Raw genomic sequence first — 14,578 nt, 5'->3', positions numbered from 1 at the left:
TTCTAGAAGGAGATCTGGGGAGGGCTCACAACACCAGCCCGTCCCGGCCAACCGTCCTGCGCCTCGTCCAGATCGCCAGGCGCAAGGCCCGCAAGTTGGCAGGGCCGAAAGGCCCCCACCAAACTTGATCCGCCCAGATGGAACCAGGATCGCATCCCCGGTCAGACATCCTCCGTCACCAATAAGATATATGTCTCCTCCTCGGCCTATCCGAGATATTCCAGTTTATGGAAGCAGTAGGAGAAACCCGCCATCTGCAGGACCTTCCCGTCGTAGCAGGGCGCCCAGAGGGAGCCCGGATCCTCACCCCCAGAGGCGAACTCTGAGCTTCTCTATCGGGATCTACTGGACCGGCAGTCGCTGGAGTGACCTTTCTGGCGGAGACCTGCGTCAACGCTTAAGCTCGGCGCAGAGTCCTCGAGCCACCCCAAGGGGCGACCTACGAGATCGCCTCAACTCTCACAGGGGGGACCCGGTAGGAGGTGGCAGCCATGCTCGCTCACGGGGGGACCTGTCCGAGGTACGTAACGGCGGGAATGTCCCAAATAACCTATCTCAAGAGAGGAGGGGAAATAACCCACCACACGTATACAATGGATCCGGAGCTGTTGAACAGCCCCGGAATAACCAAGGAAATCAGGACAAAACCCTTGAGCGCCTGGCTCAGATGGAGGAGCTAATGAGGAAGCTCCTATCGGAGAAAGAGAAAGACGAATACGATTCGGGGGACGAGCTTGAGCTCTTCGCCCCCAGCATAGCAGCAACGGCATACCCACCCGGTTTCCGTATGCCGCACCTATCCAAATTCAACGGAGATGGAGATCCGTCGGATCATCTGGGATTTTCAATACCCTGATGATGGCCCACAACATTGGCCCTGAGCTGAGGTGTTTGATATTTCCCTCCACACTGACTGGACCAGCCAAACAGTGGTTCAAACAAAGTAAGAAACAATCAATCAGCTCCTGGAAAACTTTCTCTGCTGACTTCAAAAGGGCATTCCGAGCTTCCCAGGCTGCCCGCGTCAAGGCCGACTCCCTGCTAACGTGAGGCAACAACCTGACAAGCCTTTGAAGGCTTACCTGAGCAGGTTCGCGAACGTCGCTGCTCGGGCCAGAGACGCAGATGACAGCTCCAAGCTCATGGCTTTGAGAACTGGAATCCTCGTCGGAGGGGGACTCTGGAATGAAATACAAAGGAAGGGAGTCAGCTCAGTAAACAAATTCCTAAATAGGGCCCAAGGGTGGATCAACTTGGAGGAGGCCCAAGCCTCAGCTGCAGGAACCAGCCAGGTCCCTGAGCAGCCCACTGGAGTGGGAACGGAGGTTGTGGCAGCGACCCAGAACGTTACGCAGAATAACCAGTTCGGTGGAGGCAAAAGAAAGGGGAACGACGAGGGCAACCAGCACAGCCCAAAGAAGAATAAGTCTATAGAAAAATTTAAGCCAGTCTACGCGACTTATACAGAGCTCACCCACTCTAGGGAGAACATCTTCCTAGCGAACTCTACTCGCCTCCCCTGGAAGAAGTCGGAGCCGTTAAAGCACCAGAAGGGGAAGAGAGACACCTCCAAGTTTTGCCGTTTCCATAACGACGTTGGCCACAATACTGATGATTGTAGGCATTTGAAAGATGAAATCGAAACTCTCATCAGAGTCGGCCCCTTGGCTCAGTACGCGCGGAACCTGCTCCGGAAGTCCCTGTCAATCAGCCCGGGTCTCGGGTCGATCAAGACGTCCCTCCTCCAGTGATAGGAGGAGAGATATCCACAATCTCAGGAGGTCCGCATTTGGCTGGCACGAGCAGGGGTGCCCAAAAGAGGTACGTAAACGAACTCAAGGCGCATAATGGAGTAGAGTTCATCCCGGAGCAGCATCTGCCAAAGCAACAGCGATTGGAGAGGCAACCAATCATTTTTACGGAGGAAGATGCTGCCCATGTTCAATTCCCTCATAATGACCCTCTGGTCGTAGCAGTGCAGCTCACTAATCGGAGGGTTAGGAGACTGCTGATCGATAATGGGAGCTCGGTAAACCTTCTATTCCGGTCCACGCTGGAGAAGATGGGTTTGACTGTCGCCGAGCTGAAGGCGACCTCCATGATGTTGTATGGTTTTTTGGGAGAAGGATCAGCGGCTATAGGGATGATCGAGCTCGTGATCACCTTAGGAGAGGGATCTCAGACAGTCTCAAAGCTCCTTAAGTTCATGGTCATCGACTGCCCCGCCGCATACAATGCTATTTTGGGCCGACCCACACTCATAGCTTTTGAAGCCATCACCTCCGTTCGCCACCTCACGCTAAAATTCCCTTCTTCCACGGGAATATGCACGGTCCGTGGTGATCAGCTCACTGCCAGGGAATGCTACAGCATTTCCATGAAGGGAAATTCGAAACCCGGGCAGCTAACGATGGCCATCCAAGGTGGAGGAGAGGAATCTCAGGAACCTTTGACTAATCCTGAGATTGAAAAACCTCAGAGCGCCGAGGGGGAAAGTATCATCCTAAGTGAGGATATTGACCCCCGAATAGGCGAAGACAAGTCCGAGCTCCAAGCTATTGAAGAGCTCGAGGAAGTAAACATCGGTCCACAAAATCCTTCACGGACGGTCAAGCTCGGGAAAAACCTCTGTGGCAAGAGGAAAGCAGAGCTGATCAAGTTTCTGCAGGATAACCTAGATGTGTTTGCATGGTCACACGAGTACATGGTGGAAATCCGTCCAAATGTCATCATGCACACCCTTCATTTGGATAAGAGCGTTCCTGCAAAGTCCCAGAAGCAGAGGCGCCTGGGAGCAACTCGGGCTGAGGCCTTAGAAGAAGAAGTAGCCCGGCTCAAGAAATGTGGCTTTATCCATGAAGCCAAGTTTCCAGTTTGGGTCGCCAACCCCATGCTAGTCCCGAAGCCCAACGGGAAATGGCAGACCTGCATCGACTTCTCCGACCTGAATAAAGCCTGCCCCAAAGATTGTTTTCCCTTGCCAAGGATTGATCAATTGGTGGATGCCACGGTGGGGCACGAGCTCATGTCCTTTATGGACGCGTACTCGGGCTATAATCAGATCGCCATGAATCCGGCGGACCAGGAGCACACCAGCTTCATGACCCCGACTAACGTCTATTGTTACAAGGTCATGCCATTCGGGTTGAAGAACGCCGGTGCTACATACCAGAGATTAATGAATAGAATGTTCGCTAAACAGATCAGGAAGAACATGGAAGTGTACATTGATGAAATGCTGGTCAAGTCAAAGATTGTCGATAACCATGTTTCCGACCTGGAAGAATGCTTCAAGATACTAAGAGAATACGTCATGAGGCTTAACCCTCAGAAGTGCACTTTCGGGGTCGCGTCTGGAAAATTCCTGGGTTTCATTGTCAACACTAGAGGAATCGAGGCGAACCCCGATAAGATCAGGTCATTGCTCGAGCTTCCCTCACCCAGGACGTGTAAAGACATTCAAGGCCTGACAGGAAGGGTGGCAGCCCTTAATCGGTTTATTTCAAAATCCACCAACAAGTGCCTGCCGTCCTACAACCTGCTCCGAGGAAATAAGAAATTCGAATGGATAGAGGAGTGCGAGAGTGCTTTCCTCGACCTGAAGGCACATCTGGCCGAGCCGCCCGTATTGTCCAAACCAAAGGCAGGAGAGCCCCTTTTCCTCTACCTAGCTGTCACAAAGGATGCAGCTAGTGCCGTATTGGTCCGAGAAGAAGACCGGGTTCAGAAACCGGTCTACTACATCAGCAAGAGACTTCTCGGGGCTGAATCTCGATACCCGCTGATGGAAAAATTGGCGTTCTGTCTTATCACGGCCTCCCAAAAGCTCAGGCAGTATTTCCAATCCCACTCAATACACGTCATGACCAATCAGCCTTTAAGGCAGGTTTTGCAAAAACCTGAGGCATCGGGACGCCTGTTAAAGTGGGCCATCGAACTCAATCAGTTCAAGGTTTTGTACACCACACGAACTTCTATAAAAAGTCTGGCCCTAGCCGATTTTGTGGCAGAGTGCATAGGATTCAGGGAGGATCCTGTGGAATACTCACCCCAGGTCACCTCGGCCCAGACGTCTTGGAAGATCTCTGTGGATGGCTCATCCAATGAGAACGACTTTGGGGCTGGAATCATTTTAATATCCCTTGAAGGGCATAGATTCCACTCGGCTTTGAGATTCGGATTCAAGGCCTCCAACAACGAGGCCGAATACGAAGCTTTGCTGGTCGGACTGAGGGTAGCCCAGGAGCTGAAGGCCAGTTTCGTTCAATGCTTCAGCGATTCCCAGCTCGTGGTAAACCAGGTGCTAGGCAAGTATCAAGAACGAGGAGCCAGGATGGCTGCTTACCTGGCTAAGGTAAAAGCCGAGCTATCCGCATTTGAACGAGGCACAATCAAGCAGATTCCTCGAGAGCATAATGCTAACGTAGACGCCCTCGCCAAGCTCGCTACCTCCGGGGAGACGGAGACGCTGGGGTTAGTACTAATGGAATTCCTGGAAAAACCAAGTATAGAAGAGGTCAGGGCAGAGGTCGAGATGATTGACGCCAGACCGACCTGGATGACTCCCATCCTCGAGTACCTCACCGAAGGAAAGTTACCCGAAGGACGTAATGATGCATGGCGGGTACTGTACCAGGCCCCAAGGTATACGGTGATAGATGGGATGTTGTACCGACGTGGGCATTCCCTACCTCTCCTACGATGTGTTCTACCAGGCGAAGCAAAGGCCATCCTGCAGGAAGTGCACGAAGGATTTTGCGGGGATCACACTAGGGGGCAAAGCCTAGCCCTAAAAGTCTTAAGGCAAGGACATTACTGGCCCACTCTGTCAAAGGACTCAATCTCGTATGTTAAGAAGTGCGACAAGTGCCAGCGATTTGCCACAGTTGCTCGAGCTCCCCCAGTCGAGCTGAAGATGATCTCCTCCCCATGGCCATTTGCAGTCTGGGGAATCGACTTTGTTGGCGCCCTCCCTACTGGAAAGGGCGGGGTCTGCTACGCTGTGGTGGCCATCAAATACTTCACGAAGTGGGCTGAGGCAGAACCTTTGGCAACAATCACTTCCAAGAAAGTCCTCGACTTTGTGGTCAAGAGCATTATCTGCCGGTTCGGGCTGCCAAAGAAAATCGTATCCGAAAATGGGACTCAGTTCGACAGCGACCTCTTCACCGAATTTTGTGAAAGGTACGGAATTGTGAAAAGCTTCTCGTCCGTAGCCTATCCCCAGGAAAATGGCCAGGTCGAGGCTGTCAATAAGACGCTAAAGGCGAGCCTTAAGAAAAGACTAGACGAAGCCAAGGGGGTCTGGCCAGAACAGCTCCCCCAGGTTCTGTGGGCATACCGGACCGCGCATTGGACTCCTACGGGTCATACTCCTTTCTCACTGACTTTTGGGAGTGAGGCAGTCCTCCCTGTCGAGGTTAAGGTATCTTCGCATCGAGTCCAGGCATATGACCAGGACCGCAACCACGAACTACTTCGCGCCTCCCTCGACCTGGTTAATGAAAGACGAGAAGATTTGCAGCTTCAGCTCGCGCATTACCAACAAAAAATCACTTGTTATTTCAAATCGAAGGTCAAAAAACGCGCCTTTAGCATTGGCGACCTGGTCCTCAGAAGAGTCTTCTTGGCCAGTAAGGATCCCAAAGATGGAGTATTGGGACCGAACTGGGAAGGGCCATATCAAATCACCGAGGTCATTAAGGAAGGAACTTATAAAATAGCTCGGCTTAATGGAGGGGCAGTCCCACGAACTTGGAACGCCATCCATTTGAAGAAATATTATCAGTAGCACCCTTGTAAGGCTTAAAGGCCACTTTTTTTTTTAAGCAATGAGAATTAAATCTTTGTTTATTATTGTGTATATTTGTGGGTGTAATCTCAAGTAACCACGAAAGACCCTTTCCTAGTTACTTGGGGGGCATATGGTGCCTGGATATAACCAGGTCGCCTTAAAGGATTAGAAGTTGATTCAAATTGATTGATCGTTGTTTTTCTTAAAAAACACGAGATATTAATAAAGGATTAATGCGAACTAAGTCATATCCTGGATATAACCAGGTCGCCTTAAAGGCTTAGAAGTTTATTCAAATTGATTGATCGTTGTTTTTCTTAAAAGACACGAGATATTGATAAAGGATTAACGCGAACTAAGTCCTACCCTGGATATAACCAGGTCGGCTCAAAACTTAGAAGTTGATTCAAATTGATTAATCGGTGTTTTTCTTAAAAAGCACAAGATATTAGTCAAGAATTAACACGAACTAAGTTTTCAAACTAACGTCCTGGACATAACCAGGTCATAAAACTTAGAAGTTAATTCAAATTGATTGATCGTTGTTTTTCTTAAAAAGCACAAGATATTGATAAAAATTAACGCGAACTAAGTTTTCAAACTAACGTCCTGGACATAACCAGGTCATAAAACTTAGAAGTTAATTCAAATTGATTAATCGTTGTTTTTCTCAAAAAGCACGAGATACCAATAAGAGGTTAACGCGAACTAAGTTTTTAATGCGATGTCCGGAGTGCAACCGGGACTTATCTTAGAAGTTGGGTCAAGATTGGTTAACATGTTCTCTAAGAAAAGCATAAAAGCATCAATCATAGCACCAACAAAAAGAAAAGTGTATAGAAGCAAAAATGGATAAAGCCAATTATCTCGAGGTGGAAAAACCTCATACAAAAGTTACAAAAAAAATAATAATAAAAGTGTTCAACAAAGAAATGCCCTAGGCCCCATATTCTTTGCAGGGTGCCTCTTTGCTTTGCAGGGTCCTCGAGGCGAGCCTTGGACCTGGATATGCTCCGATGAAGAGCTAAGGCACCCTGCAAAGCAAAGAGGCAACTACCTTAGAAAAAGAAAGAGACAAGATAGATCATGGTAACCAAAATATAAAAGAGCAAAGCCAGCTTACCGTTAAAGCCATTCCCAGTGAAGACTCCATCACGCTCTCCGGGCTCCTTGTCTCGATTGCCCGCATGTCCCTTTCGGTGGCCCCGTAGTAGTGGTCAACGGTGTAGGTCGCCATCTCGTACACCATCCCCCGAAAGACGTCAAGAATCTTCTCCAGGGCCTGGGGGTCTACCGGAATGCGCACCTCGGTGGCGGCAGCTGCCAAAGTCCCGAGCTCTGTCTCCTGTCCCGAACGAAGGTGGGAGCTCGGGGAGGGGGCGGGTGCATCTTCTCCATTGCTGTAGGAGGTGGAGGTACATTGGCCAGGGCAGCTGGGGTCTGGTCTTTCCCCTTTGTAGGGTACTTGGTTGGTGTCCCAGTGGCCTTCTTTGCCACCCGAAGCTTCTTCACCATGGGCCCGGAGGTCCCGGCGGAGGAGTTCCCTCCGGTGAACCTAGCTCACAAATCCTTGTTCCCGGGCTGAGACATCTCTTCTGGCAAAACAAAGGCAACATTAGTATACAAGTTAACATTTATGCAAGAACAACAAGAATAAAGAGAAAACATAATTCAAAAACATATATCATAAGGGATCCTACCCCCCGAGCTAAAAGAGGAATCTATGGTCATGACCATCGGCCCCGGAGCTTCTGCGGGGGAATCTAAGACAATGACTTCGCGGGCTGGCACGGGTTCTGGGTCCGAAACAGGCTCAGGACTAGACTCTTCTACGTACTGCCTAAGACCTGGAGCTACGGTACCCTCCCAGGGAGAGGGCCATGACCGAAGGTTGGTTCTATACTCCTCGAATAAGGCCGACATAAAGGCTAAGATGTTGTCTACGAATATAGTACCCCTAGGGCGACTACTCTCATAATCCAGCACGAGCCGGTCGACACACTAGAGTAGGGTTACGTCGAGGTCGAGGTTGTTTCGATGGCGTTGGATGGGCTGGTTAGGATTAAACCTAGCTAATCGAGGATCGGCGGTGGCCCTATCTAAGCCCCTGAACATGTAAGGATTACCTTGTCCAGAGGGACCTGCGGCTGCTCCAGACAGGATCCTCTACTCGTCCGTTCTTTGGGCGACCTCCAGCGCCCGCTTCCTCGTCCTTATGAGGGGCACCTCGTCCTCCTCGTCCTCATCCTCTCCTTCCCCCGCGGCCTCTTCCTTGGGGATGGGCCTCATCTCGCGAGCTGGGGGAAGCCCCCGGGGTCTCCTCAGGGCCAAAGTCTGGCCCGGAGAGATCAGTTTGCACGCCAACATCGTCTCGTCTGTCACGAGCTGGCGATAGTCCTTTTCACTGGGGGGCAAGCCAGCCAGTGTCTCGTACTGACTCCCGAGGATCACAGACTTGTCTGTCCTTGCGAAAATGGCTGCAGAATTATTCTAAGTCAGGAATGGATAAAAGGGGGGAGCTAACCAATACTTAACTTACGAGCTAAGAATAAAAGGTACTTACGAGGACGGTTGAAGTAGTGCAGTTCGCAGTTGCGAAACCCCTTGGACATAAATAACTGGTCTTTGAAGTCGTTGGGGTGGCTGGGCAGCTCGATGACCGCAGTCGTATTTGTAAATCGGGTCAAGTAATAGAACCCATCGCCTCGCCCCCGCTGCTCCGGGCTGGCCTTGAGGTAGAAAAAGTACAAGATATCCGCCGGAGTGGGGACCTCCCATTCCTGTTTCAGGAACAGGTATCTCAACCCCGCCAACAAACAGTAGGAGTTGGGGGGGGGGGGGAACTGGAAAGGGGAAAACTTCACGTAATTGAGGAAGTCGGCGAAGTATTGGTCCAGCGGGAGGAAGACCCCAGTCTTGAAGTGCTCGTCACTCCAAGCTGCATACTCTTCGTCGAGCGGCGCGCAGCTCCGCTCACCTTCTGCGGGAGGTTGGGCGACCAGGGCACCCCTCCCCAGCTCCATGTTGTGGGAAAGGAATATTCTATTCACTTTCCCCTGATCAGTGATCTTCGAGACGATCCTCTCGGCCTCGAAAAAAGCATTGGGCACCACCTCGAGCTCCTGCTCCAAGGCCGGCCCGAAGACGGGGATTGGGGAGTCTGTCATCACCTCCTTTCCTTTGGATTGTTGGGATGACGAGCTGCCTGCGATCCTCTTAGGAGCGTTCTTCTTGGGTCCCATCTGGTTGCCTAGCGAACAAAAGAAGTAATTTTAAAAAGGGCGACCTAAACATAAGGGAGAATCTAAAGAGAAGTGTTTCCTTTGCACGGGCTGAGGTAATCTCAGCCCGTGGAGAGTGAGACCACGTGGTTCTATGAACATGCGCATGTGCTCCCAACAGATCCCCGATTACTCGGAATTCGTGTGTCAGGGGGGTCAGGGTAAAAGTTTTCCTTGGAAGGAAAGTTTCAGTAGGCAAGAGGTGTGAAACCGCCGGTGAAGCGTGTCCCCTAAGTTACCCGATTTTGCACCCAAAGTACTGGATATTTTGAACAAGCATACCCAAAAATCTACCCAGAAGATTTCCCCAGAAAACGCACCCTACTGAACCATGCTCCTAAATGGTTTTCTTCTACAATCGATGCCCTAAAATAAAAACCTACGCCTTTCATACCCACGAAAACCAACAGAATATTGCATGCAGCTATAAGAACTATTTACCTAAGCTACAGTGAAAAGAAAATTTAAAGCGTGCACAGTCAGAGAACTTACAAAGTGTTTTGCTGTGGGGGAGATGAAGGGGTTGTCTGAGTTGTGTCCTCGCCGGAATGACTGGTTCCAAGACCTCAAAGGAGTCCTTGCACCTGATCTTCTGGAGTGCTGGGAACGGTGACCGGGAGAAAAAGAGGGTTTTTTGAGGGTGAGAAGAGAGAAGAAGATGGGAAATTTAGAAATTTTTTGAATAAACGGGTGGCCCATGCGTAAGGTGGCCACCCATTTTATATACGTGAAGGGCCACGTGAGGAGGTCCGTTGGATTGCCCTGATGTGGGATCCGAGGCTCCCCACTCGAAAGGTGAAACGACAGCTGAGTATAGGCTAGGCCATTTAATGCGATTCTCGGAAGACGTACCGTCACCAACCTCGATGTTCCACGTATTTGGCGTCTGCGTAAAAGGTGGAATATGGAGAGTCCATGGAGAAGCCTAAAAGCCCCTACTGTGGCCCTACACGATGCCGTGTACCACGAGCAAGGGCTTGGGGGGAAAATGTACGCCCTGATTTTCCAACGAGCTATTAGCGAGCTGAGATATGGCCTAATTATATCAGCCACGTGGATACTCCCATGACCGGAGCTGCTGTCTTCAGGTCCTACCTCTTTAGCTCGAGGTAGCCAAAGATTACTTAAGGGCTGAGTCAGGACTTTGAAGGCCACAGGTCGATAAGGCATCCAGTTCGGGATACGATCTGGAGTTGGAAGCTATGACCTTTTATAAAGTCAACCACGCAATGTAAACGTGGATATATCAGACATCACGTGTTTGATATATCCCTAAATTCTTGGACACGCAGCATGAACGTGCGTATTCAGGCACCCACGACTGGGTTGGGCCGTGTGGCCCATTATCCCCCTTTCCTATTGATTAGACCACACTTCATGTGTCAGGTTTTAGGAATTAATCATGAATGTCACAGGAGTAACATGATGGGTAAGGGGGTCACGGGATGACCCCCCTTTACCAACTCCCAGGTGCCCTCTCCTATAAATATGGAGACCTTGGGAGTTGCAAAGGGTTGGATTCTATTATGTAATGAAATACCCTGTAAAGAATACCAGAAATATAGCAATAATATTGGCTGGTGGAGTAGAAGGATTTTAACCTTTGAACCACCTAAAAACGTAGTTGGGTCATCAGTCCATTTAAAAATCATTTATCTATTTCGGTTCATTGTTAAGCACTGATCACTCTCTTATTCTCTTAATTACCTGTTGGCGAAGAACCACGTCAACACTACTAATCTTGAATGCTAGAGAGAGAGATAAGTGATCAGTCACCAATTAACTCGAATGAACCCTTTAAATTGTATAGGAATCTCATTAGACTCAAACAATGAGATCATAACATTTTAATTTTAATTTTGGAGCAAAAAGCACGTCACTGTATGGACTCGTACGGACAGCCCAGGCAACACATTGCTTGGCACCAGGCGATGCCAGGCGACATGCCGCCTGGGTGCTTGTTTCACAAACGAGCGACGCGTCGCTTCCTAGAGGAAACAGATCGATGATGCCTCTGACTTGGCACTCCAAAATTTGTCTCAAAGTATCCCCAAATGCTCCAAAACTTTTTGGGCACTCTCATATACTCCAAAGAAATACTTTGGACCCAAAAAGATGATTTATAAATGCCTATACAGAAAGTCAATTCTTACATGTTGAATTTTGTGAAATCATTATGATTTTTGCATCTCTTCGTGCCTAACCAATTTCACCATGTAGTTAACCAATCATAACAATAGGCAAAATGTGGAATTTTAGGGTGGGGACGTGATGATGAACTGCCTGTATCCTAACCCGTCTGAGCCTGGTGATGTTTTCCAGGATGCCTGGGCACCGAGGTGCCTTCTTCAACTGGGCTAATCGCTCGAAACTCCCTTTGGTCTCCATCCTTTTCTGACTCACCTTCACATACTGACTTTTGGGTTACCACCATGGTTGCAGGGAATGTTTCAGAGATGAAAATTTGCAAGCCTAATTAGCCTCTCAATGAAAGTACCAATCTGTTGACACAGTTGTTCACCAACAGTGAATTAAGAAAATTGAGGTTGAAATTAGGCTTTAGTCAAACCGTATAAAGAAAACACCAAGAACTTTACGTGGTTCAGTGGTTAAAATCCACATAGTCCAAGAGTTTATATTATTTCTTGTTTATCTCTTAGAAAATTGTTTATGACAATTTTTGTAGAGCTTTGGCATACAAAGCTTCGATCCCTTTTTGTATCCATTATCTCTCTATTGATAGGGGTTCAATCAACATATTTGGGTAGCGGTTTAACATTTTGTAACATATGAGCTTGGGTATATTTCACAATGTACAAATAAATACATTAAATACATTGATTGCATGATATCATATGTTTATTGGGCAAGAGTTACAATATATTAATTATGCATATAGAGTTCCGGAGCCTTCAGGAATTCAAGTCTTCGTATTATAGCTGTCGACGTCGAGCTAAATGCACTCTACGTGAGCTTGAGGATTCTATGTTTGACTAATCTGAACATTGAGATGCTCGAGCTGTTCTTATGCGACCTGAAGATCAGGTTAGACGATCTCCTTGATGTCTTGTCGACCTATGCTTGACTCGAGCTACCTATTTGGGAATTTGTACCATGCTCTCGGGACTATGAATAATCTTCATTAAATGCGTGCCAACTGTACCACGAACATGATACATCAGCTCGTGTTATTCAGGTACAAAAGTTTTTATAATTTTTTTCATAAAAAAATTAGATAGATATTTTGTGTTTTTTCTTTAATTATTAATTATAAAAAATTAGATGGATATTTTTTGTTTTTTTTTAATTATTAATTAATCATAAATATATTTTTAATTTTTTTTTGCTCTTATCGTTTTTTATATTATTAATTAATGATATTATTAGTATTATTAATATTATTAATTAATTTAAAAAGTGATTTACACGTTTTTTTAAATTATTATTATCATTAGTATTTAATATAAAAAATAAAATAAAATATTTTTTTGAATAATTATAATTGCTAAAATTAATTTACTTCTACTATAAATTTTATAATCAGTTTTCTTCCGTTATTAATTAATAATCTTAAATTTAAAATAGAAGAAAAAAATGTGAAAAAAAGATAAAATAGAAAAAGTGTTTTAGAAACAATGTGAAAAAAAGAGAAAATAGAAAAAAGTGTTTTGGAAGCAATTTCCTATCAAATTTTCAAAATTCAAAACCAAGATGTATAACTCATCTTAAATGAAAATAACTAACTTGGACCAAAAACATATGTGGATACAAGAGGTGACAAAAATTAAAAACATTGAGAGCATCACATAATTTCAATGAAGCATAATTTACTTTAAAAAGTTATTCCTGATTGCATTAACGGTGGATATATATATGTGTGAAAATTTGAAAGTTCATTGCCTATAAAAAGCAAAGATAATTTAACTGATGGCTCAACAGATTTCAAAGAATTGCCTAAGCACGTGTGGAGAGGATAACCACAACATAGGAGTCTGATTCAATTCAGAGATCGATAATTCCAATCATGAGGAGCTGCCACCTCAATAGCAACACTACCTGTTATCAATTATGCTTTAAAAGAAAATAAGTGCTGAAAAACAACCCAAAACAAATTCTCTAACATTGCAGAAACGACCACCAGTAGAGGAAAGACTAGGTAACTATTTGGAGCTGCCATCCATTAAATTTCATCTAATGCAATATCAAAGGAAAGCAATAAAGTATCATGATCATAAAGTGTTTCTCATAATGACAAAGTAAAGTTAGTTTTTTTCAAAATAAGAAGATCGTGTTGCGTGTTATGCATTAAATCAATCTCAAAATGAAGAATCTCTTGAAGAAAAAAGAAATACTAGCTTAAGTAGGCACTTAAAAAGGAATTGAAATATCTTGAAAAAGCAACTTATTTTCATAGCTCATTATGTACTTGTGTACATAATTTATGTCTATCAAAATTCAAAACCAACATATGTATAATACAACACTTCCTTACGTGACGTAGAATGTTAAGGAGACGTGGTAGGAGAAACCAAGAATGGCTTTGGTGGAATCTCCAAGGACTGAAGACTTGCATTCAACATCTCAACCACCTTACTCATCGAGGGACAATCTAACTGACTCGTTTGAATATACCAAATCGCTACTAATATCATGTTCACTGATATTTCTTTTTCATCCTCTGTTGTGACTCCCATTATACCAAAATCAATATTGTCCAATTTGCTATTCTTATAAATCCAATTTGGATAATACAATTTACTAGCACGAGAGACACCGGAATCAAAATTCTTTCTTCCTCCAACCATTTCAAGAATTAACATGCCATAACTATACACGTCTAATTTGTGGGACACTCCGCCAAAAGTCCTATTGAAGAATTCAGGTGCAATGTACCCAATTGTACCACGTGTTTCCATCATCGACATACTACTCTCTTTATTCATCCAAAGTTTTGCAAGGCCAAAATCTGATATTTATGAGAAAAGTTGTTATCCAAAAGAATGTTATGAGGTTTTATATCCAAATATAAAATCCTCGTTTTACAACCTCGGTGTAAGTACTCCAGCCCACGTGCAATACCAACTGCAATTTCATATAGTACTTTCCATTTTAATCAAGAAGGATTCCTTTATATACTGAACCATATCCTCCTCTGCCAATTTTTTCAGCAAATAAATTCGTCATTTTCTTCAAGTCTGAATAACTATATATCTCTTAGGGGAAAATGACTCATAACTTCTTATAAATATTTCCACGTCAAAATCGTTTAGTTGGTCTTTCTTCCAAAAAAATTTACTTGACAAATATCCTCTTTTATAAGAAAACACAATCACAGATGATATTATGATCAAGCTACACAGTGCCACCAATATCCTTGTGCATTATAGTAAATTCTTAAAGCCAGGTGTTTATAGCGAGAAAATTCATATCAATTATATTAATTAAAATCTTTTATGTCTTTCAAAGTCTTTATAGCTTTGTTATTTATTTACTTTTTAAGGAT

At 45.6% G+C, this 14,578-nt stretch overlaps 1 protein-coding gene across 1 annotated transcript; it reads right to left on the bottom strand.

The window, feature by feature from the left end:
- Positions 1-13,580: 13,580 nt before the first annotated feature.
- LOC133814739 (LEAF RUST 10 DISEASE-RESISTANCE LOCUS RECEPTOR-LIKE PROTEIN KINASE-like 2.4) lies at positions 13,581-13,991 on the bottom strand. Its single transcript, XM_062247663.1, has one exon. It carries the CDS (start codon positions 13,989-13,991, stop codon positions 13,581-13,583), a length of 411 nt encoding a protein of 136 aa, XP_062103647.1.
- Positions 13,992-14,578: the final 587 nt, after the last annotated feature.

The sequence above is a fragment of the Humulus lupulus genome, chromosome 2 (assembly GCF_963169125.1).
Source record: "Humulus lupulus chromosome 2, drHumLupu1.1, whole genome shotgun sequence".
Taxonomy (NCBI): domain Eukaryota; kingdom Viridiplantae; phylum Streptophyta; class Magnoliopsida; order Rosales; family Cannabaceae; genus Humulus; species Humulus lupulus.
Note: the sequence above shows the minus strand (reverse complement) of the source record. Positions and strands in the feature narration are given on the sequence as shown.

What these genes read in the sequence shown, in the direction of transcription:
- LOC133814739 (XM_062247663.1), bottom strand. Translation starts at nt 13,991, where the DNA reads ATGGAAACACGTGGTACAATTGGGTACATTGCACCTGAATTCTTCAAT.